The sequence below is a fragment of the Rutidosis leptorrhynchoides genome, chromosome 9, assembly GCF_046630445.1.
Source record: "Rutidosis leptorrhynchoides isolate AG116_Rl617_1_P2 chromosome 9, CSIRO_AGI_Rlap_v1, whole genome shotgun sequence".
In the NCBI taxonomy this organism is placed as follows: Eukaryota; Viridiplantae; Streptophyta; class Magnoliopsida; order Asterales; family Asteraceae; genus Rutidosis; species Rutidosis leptorrhynchoides.
In genome coordinates this window covers 50,142,498-50,161,002 of record NC_092341.1, presented here as the reverse complement: position 1 = coordinate 50,161,002, position 18,505 = coordinate 50,142,498, and the positions used below count along the sequence as shown (strand labels likewise).

Here is an 18,505-nt window from a genome sequence, read left to right as displayed (position 1 = left end):
TGCTTAGTGATCGTATGGTATACTTAGATTAGCTTGCCTTTAGGCTTGGACGCTCCGGTATGCGGTATTTGTTTATTTATGTGGCGTGTCCATTTTATGCATATATATGTATGTAGTATATTATCATTCACTAAGCATTAGCTTACCCTCTCGTTGTTGACTCTTTTATAGATCGCATGTGGATTGGTGGCTCGGGTAAGCGCGAGGACTAGAAGACGTGCATAGTTGCTTTAGTGACTTACTTTTGGATCATTTAGGATTGGGTAGCGTATTCCCAATCGCCATGCTCGGCTTTGTTGTATTAAAAGTCTTTTGGTCAAATATTGTATTTCGGTACTTAAGGTGGTAAAATGGGTCGTTGTGGGACCCGCTTCGTAAACTCAATTTTATTAATTAAACGTGCTAGTTTTATATATATGAATTTATGGTTAAAAGCGTTTTGGCTAAAAATGTCGGGAACTAGTCAAACATTTTCGTTAAATTGACTTCCGGGGACAGCGGGCTGTCCAGGTGGTTTGGCGCGCCGCGCACCCACGTGGCGCGCCGCGCAAATGAACTGCACCAGAAATTTTTTTTTTATGTTGTGAAATTTAACGGGAATTGTCGTGGTTTGGTTTGGGTTGTTACACAAGCCGGGGTATTGGCAAGTAAATTGTAAAAGAACTAGCTAAAATTACAAGGGTCTACAAGAAAGATACAATTGTTGCTGGACTGTAAGTGGCTCATGTCAAAATAGATCCTGGGTATCGAAGATTTCAAAATTGAAAGATGAACACACTTGTTATGGAAACTTCTCGAAAAACAACAACCATTGTAAAAACGTATCAAATATGAGCGTGAAAAGATAAATCACGGTTGTAATAATGCGGATGCAAAACCGAAGTTTCAAACTTCGGTTTTACTGTTTTTATGCAAAACCGAAGTTTGAAACTTCGGTTTAGGGTTTCTTCTGACGAACCGAAGTTTGAAACTTCGGATTTGACAAAACCGAAGTTTCAAACTTCGGTTTTACCATTTTCTATAAAAAAAAAAATACTATTTTAATAAAAAAATTCCTCTTTAAAGACTTTCTACAGATCACAGATGATGGTAGTAGGTCTGCATGACCCCACAGGAACATTAGAAGGGCCTTCTAAATATTTTTGATTCTTTTTCGCCTTTTCTTAATAGAGATCATATTATCATTTATCAACAATTCACAAACGAACTGGAGAGGAAACTCCAACATAACACACATATTAATTTTTATATAATAATAATAATAGAGGAATAATCAAATAAATCCAACTTTTAAAATGAGATTCAAGGGACCAATCAGAGTGCGATATGTGGCGCAACAAACACATGTGATTGAAAACAATTTTTTTTTTTTCAAATATTTTTTTCAATTTTTTTTCCAAATTTTTTTTTCAATCACATGTGATTGGATTTAAAATTCAGTAAATCACATGTGATTATGCATGTTGATCACATGTGATTGTAAAACCCAATCACGCATGATTCTGCATGTCAAATCCAATCACACGTGATTGAAAAAAGAAATTGAAATTTTTTTTTTTGAAAAAAATAAAAAAATTGAATTTTTTTTTCAATCACATGTGATTGAATTTGACATGCAGAATCACATGTGATTGGATTTGACATGCTAAATTTAAAAAAAAAAATTAACAAAAAAAATTCGATTTTTTTATTTGGTTTTTTGACGCTCTGATGGATCTGTTGGATTTCAAATTAATTTTTGGATTTAAAAGATTACAACTCAAAAATAATAATAATAATAATAATAATAATAATAATAATAATAATAATAATAATAATAATAATAAGTTTAACCTTTTTAAAAATCTAATAATAATAATAATAATAATAATAATAATAATAATAATAATAATAATAATAATAAGTTTAACCTTTTTAAAAATCTAAATAAACCCTTAAATTTATTTATTATTTGAAAGGCAAACCAAATTTTATATCAAACAACATGAAAGAGTTACAATAAGGAAGTTATGAGACATTGCGTCTAGAGCTTCAAAACACAAGAAAGTTGCAAAGCAAGCAACTAAATACACATTACTATATGCATAATCACGAAATATTTAAGTAGCATTTTGGATTGGATAACCATGCGAGCCAATTAAGTTTCATCCCTTTCGATCTATTCAAAATCCACTCGAACGTCATAACTTGAATCTCATTTAACGCGACCGAACCATTCCAACATTTCCCATTAAAAACCTTGTTGTTGCGGTTTTTCCAAATAAAATACGCGCAAACCTATTTTGTGGCTTGCCACAATTTTACTACCATGACATGTTGAGGAGATGTTGTTATATTCATTGACGATTTCGGCCTTGCTATAGTTGGAAAAGCTAGCAAGTCCCCGTCATCTAAACAATCTTTCCCATATGTCTAGAGCAAACTTACAAAAAATGATAGTGTGATCAACCGATTCTAAGTCGTCATCGCATAGGGAGCAACGAATACTATCGAGATCGATATCCCTTTTGTCGAGTTCAACCCGAACCGGTAACTGTTTTGTTTTGCCCTCCACATAAAGAGTTCGATTTTTTAGGGACTATTTTGTTATGAATGGTGGCGTGACTTAAGGAGATATTACCTAGCAACTTTTCATCGATAACAGTAGATGAACTCTTTACTTCGAACGACCCGTTTGGATTAAAGGACCAGCGCCATTTGTCTTCTGCAGTCCAATGAAACATTTGACCCTTAAATTTATTTAAACGGTAATGACAATTATATCATAATCTTAATAAATCTATCATTTAATGTACATTAAAACTTATTACCGGTTTTTTTTTTTTTTTTGAACGGCAGCAAAATTTTATAAAAACTAGCAATGAGCTAGGACAAAACAAATTACAAAGAGTCTAATGGGTTTTGCAACCACAAAGACCAATTAACTCTAGATTTTTTATATCTAGAGATCCATTGGGTTAGTTGGAAGCTTATTCAAAATTCTTATGATAACGGTGGTGGCTTAAATGTTGTAAACCTTTCGTCCCTTAACCAGGCTCTCATCTACAAATGGAGATGGCGGTTCCTCAACAACAAAGACGCATTGTGCGCTAGAGTTATTACTTCTATTCATGGCATTGGAGCCGGTGGTATTATCTTCTCTAATCGTAACTCTTCAAGTACATGGGGTTTGATTTGCAAGTGTATTTTTGCGCTTCATGATAACAACCTGATTCCTTCTTCTTTAATGCATATCAAAGTTGGTAACTGTTCGTTGATTAGTATTTGGTACGATCCATGGCTTGAAGGGATCCCTCTAGTGTCGAGATTCCCTCGTCTCTTTGCTCTTGATTGTAGAAAGTCGGATTTGGTAGACGATCGTCATCGTAATGGTTCTTGGTCATGGTACTGGCATCGTGCTCTAAGGGGAGGTATAGAAATGTCCTCTTTTGACTCTCTTTTGAATTTAATTTTTTCGGTTTCTTTTTCTCGAGACAATGACACTTGGGTTTGGGACGGTTCTAAGTCCAATATCTTCTCTGTAGCTGAGGCAAGGCGTCTTATTGATGGTCATTTTGTCTCTTCTTTCACGCAAAAAAACAGAATGGATTTCTTATTTCCCCCCAAAAGTGAACGTGTGTATATGGCGCCTATAGATGCTTTGTTTAGCAACGAAAGACTGTTAGCGTATCTAAGCTTGTTATTAGACATTAACTTTATGTTATGTAAACTTAGTTACTAAGAAAACTTAGTTATTAAGAAAACTTAATTACTAAGAAAACTTAGATATTAAGTATTCTTAGCTATTAAGTATTCTTAACTATTAAGAATACTAAGCCATTAAGTATTCTTATCCATTAAGGATACTTAGATATTTTAGTATCCTTAATTGTTAAGTAATTATCGGTATTTGTGATTCTTAGCTCATAAGATTTCTTAGAGGTTAAGAAATTTAGTTTTTTAGCCTATAAATAGATGTTGTAATCAAGAGTTGTATAAGATAACAAATCTTCAAAAATAACCAACCTTCAAATTATTTCTATTCTACGCTTCCATTATTTATTCTAATCTACTTAGCAACAAAGTCTTGCTATTTTAATCTTTAGCAACAAAGTCTTACAACCTGCAGAACAAAGGTATCACTCTCCCTAATTCTTCTTGTGTGCTGTGTGAAGCTCTCCCGGAATCAGCTCTTCACGTATTCGTTACGTGCGACACCAGCAAACAGATTTGGGATTACATCAGTACATGGCTTAACTTACCCATCCCTAGATGTGATTCGATGGATGACTTTTGGTTTTGGTTCGACAACCTTCCGATTCTTGGAAAGAAAAAACTTGTCGTGAGAAGCATTTTATACTTGGCTCTTTGGAACATTTGACGGCTCAGGAACATCTACAGTTTCAATGATACGTCTTTTAGAAAGTCTCACGTTTTATTACCGGTTAATATATTGAGTATTTGTAATGAATATAAAATATAATATAATATTTACCGAGTATTTGTAATGAATATGAATATATATAGAGTATTTGTAATTTGTAATGAATATAAAATATAAATAATATATTTCTTTGCCGTAAAAAAGGGTATACGGAGTATTATTTACTGATAACAATATTAACGTATTACGTGGGCCAGGTGAGTGTCGCAATGACTCTACCATTTAAAATTCACCTACTGCAATAAAAATTCATGATTATTAATCAATAATAAATAGTATTTATTAATATATTTATGATAGAACATGCATAATTTCACCTAGCATTACGACCAGTAATTCATTTTCATTTAAGCTCATAATGCAAGTCTGTCTCCGTTATCAAAATAGAGGGGAAGCTTCTCAAACTAGGTGTTAAGAATAAGAAGGTTAGTTTAGCTGCTAAGAATTTCAGGTTTTTTATGAAAGGTTTTTGATCAAGCATAGAATAGAAGTGTCGGGTTCGGTCCATGCATAACAACAATAGAAGGGGATTTAAGGGTCGTCTAAGTTTAACTCTCCGGTCCGGTGTACCGTGAATAACCCCTTGTGAGATGAGGATCTCGACAGGGGTGGTTAATCGTTGACCCACCATCGACGGGATAGCCGGTTATTGATGGCTCGGGACGGGTTATAGGATTTATGTTCATGGAACGTTACCTGTTAACCGTGAATGAATGAGATGATGCGCTGCGAGTTCGGCGGTACGAGTAAGTGTTGCGCTATAAGAATAGCGCAGAGGATCCCACTCGTTATACCTCAATACTAAAAATAGTAAATATGTGAAACCCAATGAATGATGATACCTATCTTATGATTCGCATCCCCTAATTATAGCTACACTGCTTTTCGCTTATTGGTGCTACATATTGCTTCCTTTTCTGTTCCTGTATGTACAGGCCTGTCCTTAGAAAGGGGACAAGGGAACAGTACTAGGCACTTTATGTCGGCTGTCTGTACCTCTTGATGTTGTGGGACCATGGTTTGCATGTGCCCTTGTTTCCTTGTCTTTTCCTTTGTTTCACACATCTCGCGCCAGATAGGTTCAACGCAAACTTACTTACGTCTATAGACCTTGCGGCACGCTTTTCATGCAGCATATGTGACAATGTCTGATGTGCTACACGAGCTAATCGGATATGCGTATCATTAGTTTTAATGACCTTGATGGGTTATCAGGGCACAATAATGATTTTTGCAATGTTCGTTTGATATTTGGTTAGAATTGTGGAAGAGGTTTGGACCCTAATATCTCAGCAATAGATCTCAGATTCAAATTTTGTGCTGGTTAAGGATCAGTTAGAAACGATAACAAAGTAATATGATTTTGTTGCGTAGATTAGATAATAAGTTTATAATTATAATTTTAAAGTATTGATTTATATGGTATGATGATAACATATCGTATACTTCTTTAAATCAACTTTAGCACTGAAATTTCTACGACGTGTTAAAATTTCAATCATTGACTTTTAACAAATTGATTTATCTCTCTTATATATAAAAATAAAATAAACTCAATTACAATTTTTCTCTTAATTTTAAAATAAAATGTATTTTTATTTTTCATTTATTATTATATTATTGTTATTGATTATTAATTATATGTAATCATTATATAATTATTAATTATAATCACTAATTATTAATTTCGCGAATTTGCAAAGTTGTAGATATATTAGTTTGCTGTTAAAAGAAAAATCTTTTTACATGACTTGTCGTATTGTAGTTTTGCTCGTATGCTAAACATAAACTAGTTAATGGAAAATTGGTCGAAATGCTCCCATGGTCGAAACTGTTTAACAATATACCATCAAAGAAATCGTAATTGTAAAAATGCTCCCTAAACACGCATTACGCTTCACGAATGATGCATGTATCTTGGTGCGTGATGCGTGTTACCGAGATATTCAACAAGACAACCATTTTCCCCGCGGACATGCACCAAGTACCACGCACAGTTCATGGTGCGTGTGAGCGAGGAAAAATGACTGTTTCGTGGTCAGAGAACATTTTTGCAATTATAATTTTTTGAGGGCATATTGTTAAACAATTTTAAAAATTAGAGATTTTAGATCAATTTCCCACTAGTTAATTACATCAATATATTTATTGGGCCTACACCTTACAATCTCATAAGCGCCCATTAAGCCCAACTGTCCATGTCTAAAGCCCAATCTAATCACTACTAATTGCTTACAACTTCAATGGCCACGTACATAATAACTCATTTGTATAAAATCAACACTAACAGTACTAACAGTAGAGAGTATTTTTTTTTTTATGAAAGGCAATAGTAATTTCATTAAAACTCACGAGAAAAATGTCTCAAAGATAGATCCCAAATCCAACAAAATACACACAAACAAAACCGAAACTAGAAAGCTAAAATGCTAAGGTAGCAACTTAACAATGATACAACAAAACAAAACTAAGAGAAGTAAATTGCTAGATTGTGTAACCAATTATGCCACTCGATATTCTTCATTTTGCATCTCTTCGCGATCCATTCAAAGCTTTGCACTTGAATCTCACTAACCGCAACCGGAATATTCCAACATTTGCCTTTAAACACTTTATCATTACGATTTTTCCACATTAAATACGCACTAGCCCAAAGAATCCCTTGCCATATACTTTTTCCCAAACCCGAAAAATTGTGACCCGAATCCCCATTTAAAAGATCTCGAACATTATTGTAAGTAGTACTACCCATTCCCAACCACGCGAATATTTTATCCAAAATGTCTTTTGCAAGTTTACACGAAATGAGGGAGTGATCAAGAGACTCGATATCGCCGTCACAAATCGGACAACGCACTGAGTTTAAATCAATTCTACGTTTGTCAAGCTCCGGGAGCGTTGGAAGTCTACCCTTTCTCGCTCTCCACACAAATAATTCCACCTTTTTTGGTACTAAAGTGTTACGAATAGTACCACACGAAACCGACTGAACCTGCGCCTTTTCAACTAGCAATTTTGTCATTTTTTTGTTGTATACTGGCCCGAAGAACAAGTAGCCCAGGCCCATTTATCTGTTGATCCGGGGCCGATTTGAACCCCTGATTGCAGCAGCCTATTAAGAAGTTCAAGGTCACCTATTGCCCGACCCGAAACCTCGCGAGACCCGACCCAATTTGATCCGTTCCATACCACACGATCTTTAACTTTTGCATCCGCATCCGTCTCTAGATAAGAAAGCCTCTTGAACTTGTTTTTTAAAGAAGAAGAGCCAAGCCAAACATCATTCCAAAAAGACGTAGAAGCACCATCGCCAATAAGTTTGGCAAAGGAGCTTCTAAAATTCACACCAAGAGCATCAATGTTGTTTCCCGTTTTAATAATATTAGACCAAGCCGACACGTATGGAAACTTTGCATTGAGATTTTCAACACAAAGGCCACCCGTACGACAATAAATACTCGAAATGACTTTGACCCACAAGGAGTTAGTTTCGGTCTTAAACCTCCACCACCACTTGCCAATCAAAGCCAAGTTTTTAGATTTTAAAGAACCAATATTTAACCCTCCTTTCACGAAAGGAAGGAGGGTTTCATCCCATTTAACCCAAGCAATTTTATGATTATTTCCCGACCCGCAAAAAAAAAAAAAAAAAAAAAAAAAAGAACGCCTTACACACTCAAGTTTTTTTAACACACATGGCGGAGCAAGGAAGAGCGAGAAGTAGTACAATGGGAGACTATTCAACACCGATTTCACAAGAGTCAAGCGCCCACCAAAAGACATCGATCTAGCCTTCCAATCCGAGAGTCGTTTCTCAAACTTATCAATTATCGGGTTCCAACTTACTCATCCTTCCACCAACCGGAAGTCCTAGATAGATAAAAGGAAAAGTTCCCACTTTACATTTATAAACACTAGCCATATTCTCAACTACCCGTTTTTCCACACCAATACCAAAAAGATTGCTTTTGTTGTAATTTACCTTAAGACCCGAAGTTAACTCAAAACATTTCAAAAGTTTCATTAGGTTCCTTAGATTACCTTCACTCCATTCCCCAAAGAAGATAGTATCATCCGCATATTGAAGGTGCGAAATGAAAATTTTTTCGGAACCTATTTCAACCCCCTTAAACATATTAGAGTTCACGACACCTTTAGTAATCACATTAAGTCCTTCGGCCGCCAAGATAAACAAAAAAGGTGATAGTGGATCACCTTGTCTAACGCCTCGTTTCAACTTGAATTCATTAGTTGGAGAGCCATTCACTAGAACCGAAATGGTGGCCGATTGAAGACAAGAGAGAATCCATTTCCTCCATATTACACCAAACCCCATAATCTCAATAATTTCTAACAAGAAATCCCAATTTAGGCAATCAAAAGCCTTCTCGAAATCGACCTTGAAAATCAAGCTTTTGATTTTTTTTGTGTTTTAAATAATCTAAAGTTTCATTTGCAATAAGTGCACCATCAAGGATATTTCGCCCTTTAATGATAGCACTTTGTTCAAAACCCACAAGACTCGGGATCACCTTCCTTAGCCTATTGGAGAGTAACTTTGAGATGACTTTGTAATAACTACCAATCAAGCTAATAGGGCGGTAATCACCTAAACAAAGAGGGTCCGGCTTTTTAGGAACAAGGGTGATAAAAGATGCGTTACACCCCTTCGAAATCAGACCCGAGGACCAAAATTCCCCAATAGCATTTAATAAATCATCTTTAATAACATGCCAAATTTTTTTGTAATACCTCATGTTGAATCCATCCGGACCGGGAGCTTTGGAACTTCCGCATTCTTTTATCGCATACCACACTTCAGATTCAAAGAATGGCATTTCTAAGCTATTTGCATCAACTGTCAACTTGCTAAGAGCAGGCCCACAGTGAACAGCAGGCCCGTAACCTGCCTGACCAGAAACACAAGTTGAGCCATAATGGGACTGAGAAATAGGATCCGGACAGCCAGTTGGGCCAGAAACAGAATTAGCAGCCCAGTAGCCTGCAACAGGCCCAGAAGCAGGTCCAGCAGGCCTGTTAACCGAAGGATTAACTAACTGTGGTCTGATTAAATTCGTATCACTGAATATATTGCTATAATACTCGAAGACAGAATCTTTAATAGCTTTCGGGTCTTCGTTCCAACTCCATTAATGTTCAAACCCCGTATGTTGCATTTGTTATACCTCCTTTTTATGGATGCGTGAAAATACTTGGAGTTCTTGTCGCCTTCTAAAATCCACTTTACACGTGCTTTTTGTTTTAACATATTTGCTTTACTTTTTTCTTTCGCCATCCAATTTTTCCGATCTTCCAACCAACACAAACATCCCGCCTCCGTTATCCCCCCGCTCTCAGCTTTAATTTCCCAATTCATAGCATTATTTTTGAGACGGTTTATTTCATCATCAATCCCACCAAATTCTTTTTTACTCCAAATTTTTAGCTCACCCTTTAAGTTTTTGAGTTTGTCCCTAAAACAACAATCCATTCTCGACCCAATAATATCTTTACTCCACCCCACTTGTACTACTGATAATGCTAAAAACGAACATATATTTCATAGCATTATCCCTCAAGAAAGACAAGCTTTTAGTTGCAATTGTTCTATTTACAAGTGATATTCGTTTAAATAATAAAAAGTGAAGACAAAAGACAGATTCGACGAATTGAAGACGCAAATGACCAAAAAGCTCAAAAGTACAAAGTACAATCAAAGAGGTTCCAATTATTGATGAGAAACGTCTCAAAATTACAAGAGTACAAGACGCGAAATGCAAAGTACAAGATATTAAATTATACGCAAGGACGTTCGAAAATCCGGAACCGGGACCAGAGTCAACTCTCAACGCTCGACGCAACGGACTAAAAATTACAAGTCAACGGAGTACAAGAATATAATATAATATATATATAATTAAATTTAATTATATATATTATATTATATAATAAATAAATAAGCAGCCCACGTTTTTAAAGACTTTTGAGCCTCCCCAGCTGGCCATGCGATCGCATGGCCTTGAAGGGCAAAGCTCATGCGATCGCATGAGCCCTTTTTCCAGGCCTGTCCTATAAAGTTCGCGAGTTTTGGACTCAAAATAAATCTTTTTCCTTCTTCATTCATCAACGTATTATATATATATATATATATATATATTATAATTTTAATTTTAATTTTAATTCTAATTCTAATAATAAGGGTATGTTAGCGCATATTGTAAGGGTGTAAGTCGAAATTCTGTCCGTGTAACGCTACGCTATTTTTAATCATTGTAAGTTATGTTCAACCTTTTTAATTTAATGTCTCGTAGCTAAGTTATTATTATGCTTATTTAAAACGAAGTAATCATGATGTTGGGCTAAAAATACTAAAATTGGGTAATTGGGGTTTGGACAAAAGAACGACACTTGTGAAAATTAGACTATGGACTATTAGTGGGCTTTATATTTGTTTAACTAAATAATAGTTTGTTAATTTTAATATAAAGATTTACAATTGGACGTCCCTATAAATAACCATATACACTCGATCGGACACGATGGGCGGGATATTTATATGTACGAATAATCGTTCATTTAACCGGACACGGGAATGGATTAATAGTCTATGGACTTATTAAAACAAGGGTGAAATTATGTACAAGGACACTTGGCATAATTGATAACAAAATATTAAAACCTTGGATTACACGCAGTCGATATCCTGGTGTAATTATTAAACAAAGTATTAAAACCTTGTTACAGTTTAAGTCCCCAATTAGTTGGAATATTTGACTTCGGGTATAAGGATAATTTGACGAGGACACTCGCACTTTATATTTATGACTGATGGACTGTTATGGACAAAAACCAGACGAACATATTAAATAATCCAGGACAAAGGACAATTAACCCATGGGCATAAAACTAAAATCAACACGTCAAACATCATGATTACGAAAGTTTAAATAAGCATAATTCCTTTATTTTCATATTTAATTGCACTTCTAATTATTGCACTTTTATTTATTGTTATTGTATTTTATTGCACTTTTATTTATTGTTATTGTATTTAATTGCACTTTAATTATCGTACTCTTTAATTATCGCAAGTTTATTTTATCGCACTTTTATTTATTGCAATTTCATTATCGTTATTTACTTTACGCTTTAAATTAAGTCTTTTATTTATTTAATATTTTACATTAAGTTTTAACTGCGACTAAAAGTTTTAAAAATCGACAAACCGGTCATTAAACGATAAAAACCCCCCTTTTTATAATAATAATATTACTTATATATATATTTGTATTTTTATAAAATAAAACTAATATAGCGTTAAGCTTTGTTTAAAAGATTTTCCCTGTGGAACGAACCGGAGTTACTAAAAACTACACTACTGTACGATTAGGTACACTGCCTATAAGTGTTGTAGCAAGGTTTAGGTATATCCATTCTATAAATAAATAAATATCTTGTGTAAAATTGTATCGTATTTAATAGTATTTCGTTGTAAATATAAGCTATTTCATATACACCTCGCATAACATCAAGTATTTTTGGCGCCGCTGTCAGGGAACAAATCTAGCTTAAAAGCCAGAAGCGCAACGCTATATATATAAAAAAAGATTTTTATTTTTAAGTTTACTTTTATAAAAAATACGCTTTTGTAAAAATACTTTTTAAATATTCTAAAATATAAAAAGAAAAACAAAAATATAAATATTTTTAAGAGTTGGTTAAATATTTAAGTTTTATAAAGTTTCTTTATTTCTATTTTTAGTTTGTAGAAATATAAGTTTTATTTAATTTATATAAATATTATATATATATATATTTTAGCAAAACAGAAAAAAAATATAAATAAATTCGAGTCCAGTACTGTAGCAGCCCAGTCACTGGCCCGAAACCCTAGCCCATGCGATCGCATGGCCGGGTAACTTAAGACTCATGCGATCGTATGAGCCCTGCTGACACGCCACAGTTGACATCGTACTGCATTAATTACGGGGTATTATTTTTTATTATTATACTTTAACCCTAATTAGGGTTATACTTTTAATATTAATTAATTTTAGTTTTTAATTTGTTTTATTTTAGTTTACTTAGTTTTAAAATTACTAGTTTTATAAAATAAAAAATATAAAAATAATATTTTTATAAAAATTGTACTTTTTACAACTTTTAGTATATTTTTATATTTTGTCACTTTTTAATTATTTTAGCGTAATTTTTGTATTTTTCGCTCGTTTTTAGTTTTAGATATAGTTTTTGCCATAGTTATTTTTACTTCTAGATTTTTAAGATTTGCCGTAAAATCTCTTAAGTGCTTTTTCTTTAGACTAAGATTTAGGTGCTCTAGAATTTTGCGACGCCTTTTTAAGTTTTAGTTCCTTTTTAAGATATTACCATTTGGGATATAGTATTTCTATTAAGCTTTAATATTTTTAGACGCAACTTTTAATTCTTAGTTTTTAGTTCCTTTTTAAGTTTCAACGCGCTACTTTCTTATTTTTATTTTTCGACGCCTTTTACCTATGTATCAATTATCACTCCAATTAGTAATCTCAATTTTCAATTTTAATTTTAAGTTAGTGATAATAATAAGGTTGGGTTAGTCGAGTGTTTTAAAGTTTTATAAGTCACTCTTTTTCTTTCTTATTTCTCCAATTTTAATACGGACGCGCTCTTTTTCTTTCTTATTTCTCGCCATTCTAGTTTTTAGGACATAGAATTTTTCTACTTCTTCTCTAAATTTCTTTAAATTACAAAAATTTATTTTAAGTAGTTAAATTGATAGACATCAAAATTTTCTGGTTCGTAGTAATAGTTGGATTTGTACGTGGACCGGGTTATTGGAGCCAAACAGTACTCAATTATATTGAGACCAAACGAATCCTGCCCCTCTGCTGCATCTTTTGGCTATTCGAAACGTGGGCAAAATCAGAAAAGTCTATTAATTGGATAACTTATATAATTTTTCTTTCTTTTTAAAAACTAATAGGATATTTAGTGAATGCACCGAGCAAAACGTTCACCACCTTTTGTACGTTCACCACCTGTAACTCGATCAAGACATCTAGCAAATATTGCCGCCGTTGATTTTTCTTTAGAATCGTCATCCAGTCGACCAAGTACTCCAATTCAAATTTCCGATAATCCATTTTTTGAACCCGACCTCACAATTGAGAATCCGGAGAATATTCAGGGATGATTCATAGATCCTAAACCACTAATCTTTCCTCCGGAACCACCAATCATTTAAACAGAGATTGTTGAGGAACCAACCATTAAATCAGAATCCTCTAGTGATTCAGATTCAACAAATTCAATCATGGAGAATCTGAAACCTCTAAGTATGGAAGATCGAATGAGAGCTAAACGCACTGGCCAAGGTCACACAATTACTCATCCTGACATTAATGCGCCAGATTATGAAATCAAAGGACAAATTCTACACATGGTGACTAATCAATGCCAATTTAGTGGTGCGCCGATGGAAGATCCAAATGAACATCTTCATACCTTTAATAGGATCTGCACTCTATTTAAAATAAGAGAAGTTGAAGATGAACATATATATCTCATGTTATTTCCCTGGACTTTAAAGGGAGAAGCCAAAGATTGGTTGGAATCGTTACCTGAAGGGGCGATTGATACATGGGACGTTTTAGTTGAAAAATTTCTTAAACAGTTCTTTCCGGCATCTAAAGCCGTGAGACTTCAAGGAAAAATTGTTACATTCACACAGAAGCCAAATGAAACACTATATGAGGCATGGACAAGATTTGGAAAGTTATTAAGAGGATGCCCGCAACATGGTTTAGACACCTGTCAAATAGTACAAATATTCTACCAAGGATGCGACATCACTACAAGGAAAGACATAGATATAGCAGCTGGTGGTTCTATTATGAAGAAAACCGAAACTGATGCTTACAAAATTATTGATAACACTGCTTCCCACTCACATGAGTGGCACCAAGAAAAAGATATCGTTAGATCATCTAAAGCAGCTAGAGCCGATTCTAGCCATGACTTAGATTCCATTTCAGCAAAGATAGATGCTGTCGAGAGACGAATGGAAAAGATGACTAAAGATATTCACTCAATACGAATCAGTTGTGAGCAGTGTGGAGGACCACATTTGACAAAATATTGTCTCAGTATTGAACTAACAATGGAACAAAGAGAGAATGTTTCATATCTAAACCAAAGGCCTGGAAATAATTATCAGAATAATTATTAACCGCCAAGACCAATTTACAATCAAAACCAGAATTATAATCGAAATGTTCCATACAACAACCAACAAGGTCCAAGTAATCAACAAGTATCCAATAATACTTACAACCAGCAAAGACCTAATTTTTAAAACAAACCACCACAAACCGATTATAAAAAGCCAAATTTAGAAGATATGATGACGAAGCTAGTTGAATCTCAAACACAGTTTTTCACATCTCAGAAACAAACGAATGAACAAAATGCTCAAGCATTTAGAAATCAACAAGCTTCTATTCAAAATCTGGAACAAGAAGTAAGTAACCTAGCAAGGTTAATAGGTGAAAGAAAACCGGGAAGTCTACCTAGTGATACAAATGCTAACCCCCGAAATGAAACAGCTAAAGCCATTACCACAAGAAGTGATATTACACTTAAACCACCCGAAATACCTGTTCTGAGGAAACTATTCCTACTCCACAAGAACCACAACCTGAACAAGATAAGGAAAAAGAACCGGTAGTTGAAAAGGTTAATGAAGATAACACAGTTAAAGCTAAACATTATGTTAAACCATACCAATCACCACTTCCTTACCCAAGTAAAATGAAAAAAGAGAGACTTGAAGCCGAGCAATCCAAATTCTTGGATATGTTTAAACAGGTAAATGTAAATCTTCCTTTCATTGATGTGATTTCAGGAATGCCTAGATATGCTAAATTTCTGAAAGATCTAATCTCGAATAGAAAGAAAATGGAAGAACTCTCGGCTGTTACTATGAATGCTAATTGTTCAGCAGTGCTATTGAATAAGATACCAGAAAAAATATCAGATCCAGGAAGTTTCACAATTCCATGTTTTCTAGGTAGTCTTAGTTCAATAGAAGCATTGGCAGACTTAGGTGCTAGTATAAATCTAATGCCGTATTCACTATACTCTAAACTAGACCTTGAAGAATTGAAACCAACACGAATAAGTATACAACTAGCCGATAGATCAATAAAATATCCTAGAGGGATAATGGAGAACATGCTAGTTAAAGTTGGTACTTTAGTATTTCCAGTAGATTTTGTTGTTCTGGACATGGAAGAAGATTCTCAAGTTCCTCTCATATTAGGAAGACCATTCTTAAATACGGCTAAAGCAATGATAGACGTGTTTGGTAAGAAACTGAGCCTAAGTATAGAGGACGAGAGTGTTACCTTTTCAGTTGATAGAGCAATGCAACAACCGCAATCTGCAGATGATACATGCTATTATATTCAAACTATAGAATCACATGCAGAATTGTTACTACAAGGAACAGGAGAATGTTCTTTAGGAGAAGGTACTGAACCAATTGATGAAACTGAAATGTTAGCTACACTTATGGCTAATGGATACGAACCAACAACAGAAGAAATTCAAATGCTAAAAGAGGAAGACAGATATCGATATAAATCATCCATAGAAGAACCACCGATATTAGAGTTAAAGCCACTTCCAAACCATTTGGAATACGCTTATTTACATGGTGAATCTGAATTACCTGTAATAATATCGTCTTCTCTTACTAAAAATGAAAAATCTCAACTCATTTCTGTGTTAAAAGCTCATAAACCAGCTATTGCATGGAAAATTCATGATATTAAAGGAATAAGTCCTTCGTATTGTAGACATAAAATCCTTATGGAAGAAGGTCATAAAACGTATGTGCAACGCCAACGAAGATTAAATCCTAATATGCAAGATGTTGTTAAGAAAGAAATTATTAAACTGCTTGATGCAGGTTTAATTTATCCAATCTCTGATAGTCCATGGGTAAGCCCAGTTCAATGCGTGCCTAAGAAGGGTGGCATGACTGTCATTACAAATGAGAAAAATGAGCTTATTCCTACTAGGACTGTAACAGGATGGGGTGTTTGTATTGATTATAGAAAATTAAATGACGCCACCAGAAAAGATCACTTTTCCTTACCTTTTATTGATCAAATGTTGGAAAGATTAGCCGGAAATAGTTACTATTGTTTTCTTGATGGTTTTTTCGGATATTTTCAAATTCCAATAGCACCCGAGGACCAAGAGAAAACCACATTCACGTGCCCTTATGGTACTTTTGCTTACAAAAGCATGCCATTTGGACTTTGCAACGCCCCTGCAACCTTTCAAAGGTGCATGATGGCAATTTTTCACGACATGATAGAAGAATGCATGGAAGTTTTCATGGATGACTTTTTAGTCTTCGGTGATACTTTTGAATCATGTCTAGTTAATCTTGAACGAATGCTTATTAGATGCGAATAATCAAATCTAGTACTTAATTGGGAGAAATGCCATTTCATGCTTAAAGAAGGCATCGTTCTTGGTCATAAAATTTCAAAGGAAGGAATTGAAGTGGATAGAGCTAAAGTAGATGTAATTTCTAAACTTCCACATCCCACCAATGTTAGAGGAGTTAGGAGTTTTCTAGGGCATGCCAGTTTTTACCGACGTTTCATAAAAGATTTCTCTAAAATTGCCACTCCTATGAATAAACTCCTAGAAAAGGATGCTCCATTTAACTTTTTAGATGAATGTATCAAATCTTTTAATATTCTTAAAGAGAAACTCACTAATGCGCCGATCATGATAACTCCAAATTGGAATCTACCGTTTGAACTTATGTGCGATGCAAGTGATTTTACAATGGGAGCCGTTTTAGGACAAAGGATTGAAAAACGATTTCAACCTATTTATTATGCTAGTAAGACGTTACAAGGAGCACAAACAAATTACACAACTACTGAAAAAGAACTCCTTGCTATTGTCTTTGCTTTTGACAAATTTTGATCATATCTCGTTCTAGCTAAAACGGTGGTCTATACCGACCATTCTGCTCTTAGATACCTATTTTCGAAACAAGATGCTAAACCAAGATTAATCCGTTGGATCTTACTCTTACAAGAGTTCGATATTGAAATCCGAGATAAAAAGGGAGCAGAAAATCTCGCCGCTGATCATCTTTCTCGTCTTGAAAATCCCGAATTAGAAGTTCTAAATGAATCGGCCATACAAGACAACTTTCCTGATGAATATCTATTGAAGATAGATTATAATGAAATTCCATGGTTTGCAGACTATGCAAACTATTTAGTATGTGGATTCCTTGAAAAAGGATTATCGTACCAAAAAAGAAAGAAATTCTTTAGTGATATAAAACACTATTTCTGGGAAGATCCACATCTGTTTAAAAGTTATCCCAATGGAATAATACGCCGATGTGTATTCGAAGATGAAGCTAGTAAAATTTTGAACCATTGTCACACAGGACCAACAGGAGGGCATTATGGGCCTCAACTAACAGCAAGAAAAGTTTACGATGCTGGATTCTATTGGCCTACAATTTTCAAAGACGCACACCTTCTTTGCAAATCCTATGATGCTTGTCAAAGGGCCGGAAAAATAAGTCAATGTGATGAAATGCCACAAAATGTCATTCAAGTATGTGAAGTATTTGACATTTGGGGTATTGACTTTATGGGTCCATTTCCAAAATCTCATAATAATCTCTATATTCTCGTAGCCATTGATTATGTATCTAAATGGGCGGAAGCACAAGCTCTCCCGACTAACGATGCACGAGTTGTAGTCAACTTTTTAAAACGTCTTTTTGCAAGGTTTGGAACACCGAAAGCTTTAATAAGTGATCGGGGAACCCATTTCTGTAATAACCAACTTGAGAAAGTTCTCAAAAGATATGGAGTAACTCATAAAATCTCCACCGCTTATCATCCACAAACAAGTGGACAAGTTGAAAATACCAACCGAGCTTTAAAACGTATTTTAGAGAAAACCGTAGGATCAAATCCGAAGGAATGGTCCATTAAATTGGAGGATGCACTATGGGCTTTTAGAACAACC

At 34.4% G+C, this 18,505-nt stretch overlaps 2 protein-coding genes and 1 non-coding gene across 3 annotated transcripts; all 3 read right to left on the bottom strand.

Annotated features, from left to right (window-relative positions):
- Positions 1-6,890: 6,890 nt before the first annotated feature.
- On the bottom strand, positions 6,891-7,445 carry LOC139868038 (uncharacterized). The gene has a single exon (XM_071856376.1). It carries the CDS (start codon positions 7,443-7,445, stop codon positions 6,891-6,893), a length of 555 nt encoding a protein of 184 aa, XP_071712477.1.
- An 801-nt stretch (positions 7,446-8,246) lies between these two features.
- Positions 8,247-8,759, bottom strand: LOC139868037 (uncharacterized mitochondrial protein AtMg01250-like). Its single transcript, XM_071856375.1, has one exon. It carries the CDS (start codon positions 8,757-8,759, stop codon positions 8,247-8,249), a length of 513 nt encoding a protein of 170 aa, XP_071712476.1.
- A 5,361-nt stretch (positions 8,760-14,120) lies between these two features.
- Positions 14,121-14,227, bottom strand: LOC139869804 (small nucleolar RNA R71). The gene has a single exon (XR_011766382.1). It is a non-coding gene; the product is annotated as a small nucleolar RNA R71 (small nucleolar RNA).
- Between the last annotated feature and the right edge of the window lie 4,278 nt (positions 14,228-18,505).

Excerpts from the sequence above, each read along its gene's own strand:
- LOC139868038 (XM_071856376.1), bottom strand. The coding sequence starts at position 7,445 with ATGACAAAATTGCTAGTTGAAAAGGCGCAGGTTCAGTCGGTTTCGTGT.
- LOC139868037 (XM_071856375.1), bottom strand. The coding sequence starts at position 8,759 with ATGGGGTTTGGTGTAATATGGAGGAAATGGATTCTCTCTTGTCTTCAA.